This window comes from Euleptes europaea, chromosome 9 (genome assembly GCF_029931775.1).
Source record: "Euleptes europaea isolate rEulEur1 chromosome 9, rEulEur1.hap1, whole genome shotgun sequence".
Taxonomy (NCBI): Eukaryota; Metazoa; Chordata; class Lepidosauria; order Squamata; family Sphaerodactylidae; genus Euleptes; species Euleptes europaea.
Genome location: NC_079320.1, coordinates 66,781,399 through 66,788,898, shown reverse-complemented (window position 1 = coordinate 66,788,898; position 7,500 = coordinate 66,781,399). Strand labels below are relative to the sequence as shown.

Genomic DNA, 7,500 nt, shown 5'->3' with positions numbered 1-7,500 from the left:
CGTTTGGAGCACTCTTTGGGGGTTGTCAACATTAATCGCTACGATTTTGCGCCGCAGCTGAGGCTACGGAGACTCCAACGCTGTCAAGATGCTGGACTGAACAGGCACTCTCGGGCAGGTGCTTATTTGGAAGCAGGTCCCACCCAGCTCAAAATGGGTTAGCTGAGTTGGAAGAGGAAGAAGAGTTGGGTTTTATATGCTGACTTTCTCTACCACTTCAGAGAGACTCAAACCGGCTTATAATCACCTTCCCCTCCCCACAGCAGTCACCCTGTGAGGTAGGTGAGGCTGAGAGAGCTCTAACACAGCTGTAACTTGCCCAAGGTCACCCAGCTGGCTTAATGGGTAAAGGTAAAGGTCCCCTGTGCAAAAAGGGGTCATTCCTGACCCATGGGATGACGTCACATCCCGACGTTTGCGGGGTAGTTTGCCAGTGACTTCCCCAGTCATCTTCCCTTCCCCCCAGCAAGCTGGGGACTCATTTGACTGACCTCGGAAGGATGGAAGGCTGAATCGACCTTGAGCCGGCTTCATGTGGAGGAGTGGGAAAACCAGCCCGGTTCACCAGATTAGTGTCCGCTGCTCCAAACCACCGCTCTTAACCACTACACCACGCTGGAAGGAGGTGGGAAAGCCTTAATAGACCTACGGAGTGTATGAGACTCCCATACAACTTAGAGGTCTCTCCTATGAAGAGCAATGGGACGTCTTTCCCAACTAAATGCTTACAGGACTGGAGTGACAGAAACAAAAAAACACTCTACGTTGGAAATTATATTTTTGGAAGGTGTGAGGTTTTTTTTGGGGGGGGGGGTGGAGTCCCATTGCACTTCATTATCTGTGCTGGCAGGAACTTTAGCGGGATACCAAACTCGCTTGGGGAGCGTCCTGACCGGCGCCTCCCAATTTGGTATCGGGCTTGTTGACCTATTGTTTTAGGAATTTTAAGTAGAAATACTGTATTTATGCCATTAAAGGTTTTTGTATTTGTATCGGGCTTGTCTGCGTTGTCGCCTACAGCCTGGCCCCAGAAGGGTAAGTCAAGCTGGACAGGGAACCAGGAGAGGGGCCAGGCGAGCAAATGGCCATTTACGCATGGGAAGTTTTGCCTTGGATTTGCCCCTCTCTAGAGGCACATTTCCCCCATCCGAATTCTCAGAACTCAACAATAAGCCCCCCATGCAGAGTTTTAAGAATTCATATATATATATATATATATATATATATATATATATATATATATATATATATATATATATATATATATATATAATTTTTCAATAATTGCTATACATCTCATTTGACAATACATCCTATATACCAATCTTTGACTCCATAAAAAATTAAAGAATTATTAGGTGTATGTCTTCAGTATTAAATATAATTAATTATAATTGACTTGCCCACCGACTTCCACCGACTTCCTCCTTCCCTACAAATATCTGGTGTCTCCTTTGTATTAATATTCAGAGTTTTAAAAATTCAGATGGGGGAAAAAATGTACATCTAGAGAGGGGCAAATCCAAGGCAAAACCTCCCGTGCATCAATGACCAACGCCAAGAGAGGATCCACCCTGGATCTCATAAGCGAGGGTGATTTGGGGATCGAGGCTGAGGTTTCGGTCTGGAAAGAGGCGCGGCGCCCGGTCTGGGCCCCCCAACCGAGCCGGGGAGGAAGGGAGGAGAAGGGGCGGCCGCCCGGGGGAGACTCGCCCCGCCGGCACACGCCGCCGCGCCGCCCGCCCTCCAGCCCGAGACGCGCGTCGGTTCCCAGGCATCACGTGTCGAGGAGCGGCTACGAATCCCCCCACCCCGAGTCGGCGGAAGGGGGGGGGCGGAATCTAGGGGAGGTCGTCGGAGCGGGAAGGGGGGGGACTGGAGGGCCGTCCCTCTGCGGAGCCCCCCTTTGTTCGGCGCGCAGACATAAGCACCTGGCGGGGCGGCCCGAGGGCTTCTGCGGAGCGCGGCGCCCCTCCGTCCAGCCATGTCGCGCTCCTTCTATGTGGACTCGCTGATCGTGAAGGACTCGACGGCGCGGCCGGCGCCCCCCGTGCCCGAGGCGGCCCCTCCGCCCGGCGCGGACTTCTTGGTGCCGCTGGGCGTGCCGGCGCCGCTGGTGCTGTCGGTGGGCGGCGGGGCGGGCTGCCCGTCGCGCAAGAGCGGCGCCTTCTGCGTGTGCCCGCTGTGTGTCACCTCGCACCTGCACGCCTCGGCCCGGGCCGGCGCGGCCGGGGGAGCCCCGACGGGCGGCGGCGGCGGCGGCGGCGGCCTCCCCCTGCTCAAGGGCCACTTCCCGCCCGTCGGGGCGGCCGGCGGCGCCGAAGGCCACTACTGTCCCCGCCTGGCCCATGCCCAGCAGCCGCCCGCCCCGCAGCAGCAGGCGGCCCACGCCCTGGCCCACCCGCCCGTCTGCGCCGCCGCCGCCGCCGCCGCCTACAGCATGAGCGACCCCCGGCGATTCCACTGCCTCGGCATGGGTAGGAGCCTCCGCCGCGCCCCTCGGCGGCCCCTCCGCGGCCCTGGCGGGTGGGATCTGGACGGGGGGTGGGTGGGTTGGGGGGTGCGCGAGGGGCGGGTGGGCAGGTGGACCCGGACAGGTAGGGCGCTGGGGTGAACCCGCTCAGGGGAGGGGCCGTGGCTCAGGGGCAGAGCGCCTGCTTGGCACGCAGAAGGTCCCAGGTTCGATCCCCGGCGTCTCCAGTTCAAGGGACGAGGCAGGGAGGTGACGTGAAAGACTCCTGCCCGAGACCCTGGAGAGCCGCTGCCGGTCGGAGTAGACAATACTGGCTTGGGTGGACCAAGGGTCTGATTCAGTATATGGCAGCTTCATGTCTTCATGCCGTTCCGGTAGTCCTAAGTGAAGGGTTGGAACCATTGGCCTGACAGGTGAGCGGATCCCCCTAAGGTCCCATCCCTGGGAACCCCAAAGTGAAGGGTTGCCTTCTTCCTGCTAGCCACTCTCTTCATTTCCATGGGGTTAACCCATGGCCACTGCTCAAACCGTTCCGATCTTCTCTATTGCCCCCCACTGGATTTCTGATGGCAACCCAAAAGAACCCCCCCCCCAGTAACTTCACAGGCTTTAGTGGGTTCACCACTAAAGTGCGACCCAAAAGAGGCTTCCAAAGTAAACCCCGCGGAATTGCTCCTTCGTGGTCCTACAGAGAGTTCAGCTGTACCTCAAAGTTCAGAAGCAGCCCCGATCATTTGTTGGGGGTTGCTCCAGCGCAACAGCGTTAAAGCTGTCGCCGCTAGAGCAGTCCCATTGATTTCTGTAAGAGCGCTTCGCTGCCGCCGCTCCAAAGAGCGAGAAACGCTCGCTCGGGTGCTCGGGTCCTCCAGTCCCTCCCTCCCCTCCCTCCCTCCCCCCCGGGGTTTCCAAACTGAGTTTGAGGACGGGTGCGATAGCGTCGCGTCCCGACTTGAAACGGATAAAATCGGATCTGGAGAGCTGGCGGGAGAGAGCTGTAGGGTCAAACCACTTGCTCGGACCTTTCCCCCAGATTCGAGGTGCGTGGGTTTATCTCCCAGAAAGTTGGCGGTGTCTTAAGTGTCTTAACTCCATTTCGGCCAGTGGCCCCAATAGGCGAGGAGGTGATTGTATCACACCCCGGAAACAGGAGCAGAGGGAAACACGAAGCCGGAGTCCAGCGGCAGCTGGAAGACTAACCACCTCCCCGCCCCCAGCCATAAGCTTTCCTGGGTCGGAGCCCCCTTCCCCAGGTGCGTGGAGCGCAAAGGCGACTCGCATCGGCTCAGAGCGATGATGAAGGTGGGAAGGGGACCAAATGGGTCTCTCTGGCCGGATCTTGTGCGCCACCAGCCGAATCAAAATCCAGCGGTGGAAGTCCTCACTTGCTCCTGGAAAGAGTGGCAATCTTCAAACCAAAACCCCTACGGGGTCTATGTCTTTAACCCAGATTAGAATTCAGATTTACTTCACTGAGGTAAATTGAGGATTCTAGACTCACAGTGCAATCCTAAAAACCCTTCCCTGAGCAGGATTCTTAGTAACCTTTTTAAGGATCTAAATCTGTCTTGAAAGTCTGATATTTTCAGAAAACTGACATCCCAGAAATGCATGGTCCTAGAATCTGTCTCGGTGTAAACCTGAGATCCAAAGTAAATATATTACAATCCAGGCGTAGGATCAGTCATTGAGCAGTTTGCCGGTAGCATTTAATAACTAGCGGGGGAGGCAGTTGTGAATTTCTGCACTGTGCAGGGGGTTGGACTAGATGACCCTGGTGGTCCCTTCCAACTCTTTGATTCTATGATTCGATGGTTATACCGCCTTTGGGGATCTCAGTTTCTACCTGCGGTCCGAGGTAACTCTACATGAAAGTTTGCGTCATTGCAATGCAGGTAGAGACCCCGAAACGATACAGGCGCAGGGAGCTGCCTTAAACAGGTCTACTCGGAAGTACGTCCCCTTTAATCCAGCGGGGCTTATTCCCAGGAAAGTCTAAGGCCATCGCCTGCTATCACAAAACCGGCTAGCTCAGAGGGAGGGCTGTTGATCTTCGACTAGGGCGGGAAAATGTTAAAGTCTGTTTGCACCTTCGGTTCCGAACTGACCGAGGGATCCTTTAAAATGTTCGCAGTCTGAGATCTGGGGTCTGAAAAGAGAAATCAGAAGAACTTCTGGTTTCCCGCCGCTGCCTCTTTTCCGGAAACACAAAAAGGAACAGAGCAGAGGTGTGAATGGCCTTTGGTCTTGTTTCCCCGCAGTTAGCTTTAGAGATGGCTAAACCTCGACTAGTTGGTTTCATGAAGTAGGCCCTGCCTTCCAAAAGCTCGTCCAGAAGAAACCAGCCCCGTTCCCCGGGCCTAAACCCATTTTCTCACTCCACTTTCACGCATCCTGAATAATGCACTTTCAATCTACTTTCAATGCACTTTGCAGCTGGAAATGGCAAAATTAGCAAACCATCGTTAAAGTGCATTGGAAGTGTATTGAAAGTGCATTATTCAGGATGTGTGAAAGCGCCAATAGGAACAGGGTCGCTATCCCACGGGGAGGCGAAGTGGTTCAGTCCTGCGCGCCTCCCGTTAACCGGATCAGGTAGGGGGTGATGAGAAACTCTTCGGCCGCTGCCGGTCAGAGTAGCCAAGGCTGACCTGGAGGGACCCACCGTCGGACTCGGTAAAAGGCGGCTCCATGAGTTCATGCTTGTTATTATTGATGTACAGTCCGCCTTTCTGGCCGGGACTCAAGGCGGAGGTGATGGTAAGGAAACAGACCGAGACAGGGGGGAATGCCAGGTGGGCTCAGAGTTGTTTCAAAGGAAGAAAAGCAATTTCCTGGAGCAGGTACTAAGTTTACAGGATGCTCTACCGCTTATCGGGGAAATGGGGAGAGGTTTTCCCCCCCTAGCCTAGAGGGTGTGGCTTTCAGGTCACTTCTTTTAGCCACGAAGGTGAGAGAAAAATGAACAAATGAACACATGAATCTGCCTTATACTGATGAGACCCTGGGTCCACCAAAGTCAGTATTGTCTACTCAGGCCGGCAGCGGCTCTCCAGGGTCTCAGGCAGGGGTCTTTCACATCACCTACTCGCCTAGCCCCTTTAACTGGAGATGCGGAGGATTGAACCCGGGTCCTTCTGCATGATAAGCAGATGCTTTGCTTCTGATCCACGGCCCCTAAATGGCACGCATTAGGGGGGCAGTTGAAACCTGGGAGTTTCAAAGAGATGTTCCCCTGTTACAAAGAGAGGGGGGGCGCGTTTGCTTGCTTGCTTGCTTGTTTTTAAACGGGAGTTGGTGTGACCGAAGTCTGATCGTTTTCCTCTTCGGTGTCTCTTATCCTTTGGATACCGTTAGCAAGTTTCAGGCAGCGTTTCTTCACCAAAAGGGGTAATGCCCCAGGTTCCAAGTCTGCTGAGGTGGGGTCAGATTGTGGCTGAGGGAAAGGCACTACCCCGGGGCGTTTCCAGTTCTTAAAAAAGGTAAAGGTCCCCTGTGAAAGCACCGGGTCATTCCTGACCCATGGGGTGATGTCACATCCCGACGTTTACTAGGCAGATGGGGTGGTTTGCCAGTGCCTTCCCTAGTCCTTTTCCCTTTACCTCCAGCAAGCTGGGTACTCATTTGACCGACCTCGGAAGGATGGAAGGCTGAGTCAACCTTGAGCCGGCTACCTGAAACCGACTTCCATTGGGATCGAACTCAGGTCCTGAGCAGAGCTTGGTCGTGAGCAGAGGTCGTGAGCAGAGCTGCATGCCACTGAGCTGCATGCTCAGTGGCATGCAGAAGGTCCCATGTTCAATCCCCGGCACCTCCAGTTAAAGGGACTAGGCAAGTAGGTGATGGGAAAGACCTCTACCTGAGACCCTGGAGAGCCGCTGCCGGTCTGAGTTGACAATACTGACTTCGATCGACCAAGGGTCTGATTCAGTATAAGGCAGCTTCATGTGTTCATGAGTTGGTTTTTAGGGGAGGGGACATGGCTCAGTGGTAGAGCCTCTGCTTGGCATACAGAAGGTCCCAGAGCATCTGCTTGGCATACAGAAGGTCCCAGGCATCTCCAGTTAAAGGGACTAGGCAAGTAGGTGATGTGAAAGACCCCAGTAGTAGAGCATCTGCTTGGCATGCAGAAGGTCCCAGGTTCAATCCCCCACATCTCCAGTTCAACGGACTAGGCAAGTAGGTGATGTGAAAGACTGAGACCCTGGAGAGCTGCTGCCGGTCCGAGTAGACAACACTGCCTTGGATGGACCGAGGGTCTGATCCAGCAGAAGGCAGCTTCATGTCTGCGTTCTTCTCTCCCGCAGGGGCTTCCGACGGCGGCCAGCTGGCCAACGGCAAGCGGATGCGGACGGCCTTCACCAGCACGCAGCTGCTGGAGCTGGAGCGCGAGTTCTCCTCCAACATGTACCTGTCCCGCTTGCGGCGCATCGAGATCGCCACCTACCTCAACCTGTCCGAGAAGCAGGTGAAGATCTGGTTCCAGAACCGGCGGGTGAAGCACAAGAAGGAAGGCAAGGGCGCCCAGCGCAACACCCACGGCGGCTGCAGCTGCGCCGGCAACCCGGGGCGCTTCCCCAGGTCGGAGGACGAGGAGTCCCTCTCACCGGCCTCGGCCAACGAGGACAAAGATATCTCGCCTTTATGAGAGGCCCCGCTTGGACTCCGGGCGAGCTCAGGCCGGCAGGAGCAACCGGGAGCTCCCCAGACTTTCTGCAAAGTGGGGGGGGGGAGACACACGCCCTTCTTGCACCCCTGTATCCACAGGGAGAAGATTGTTGAATGTAAAAATAAGAGGGGGGTTCAGATAAAAGGGTATTTAATGTAACAGAACAGTTGCAAATCTGCCGATGCCCTCCCCAGTCAACACAAGCTCTTGGCATCACCTGTGAGGAGGAATAGCTTGTCCTTCTCTTTCCCCTACCCAAGTTCTTAGTTGGGGTGGGGGGTTTCTCACTCCTGGGCCGGGGGAAGAGTCTAGAAAGAGAAGCACTGCCTAAGACTCTCTCTCTGTTGTTTCTTTTATAAAG

At 55.2% G+C, this 7,500-nt stretch overlaps 1 protein-coding gene across 1 annotated transcript; it reads left to right on the top strand.

Moving 5' to 3' along the window:
• Nucleotides 1-1,984: 1,984 nt before the first annotated feature.
• GSX2 (GS homeobox 2) lies at nt 1,985-7,118 on the top strand. The gene is made up of 2 exons (XM_056855563.1): nt 1,985-2,477; nt 6,778-7,118. The coding sequence occupies exons 1-2, from the start codon at nt 1,985-1,987 to the stop codon at nt 7,116-7,118; spliced, it is 834 nt and encodes a 277-aa protein (XP_056711541.1).
• Nucleotides 7,119-7,500: the final 382 nt, after the last annotated feature.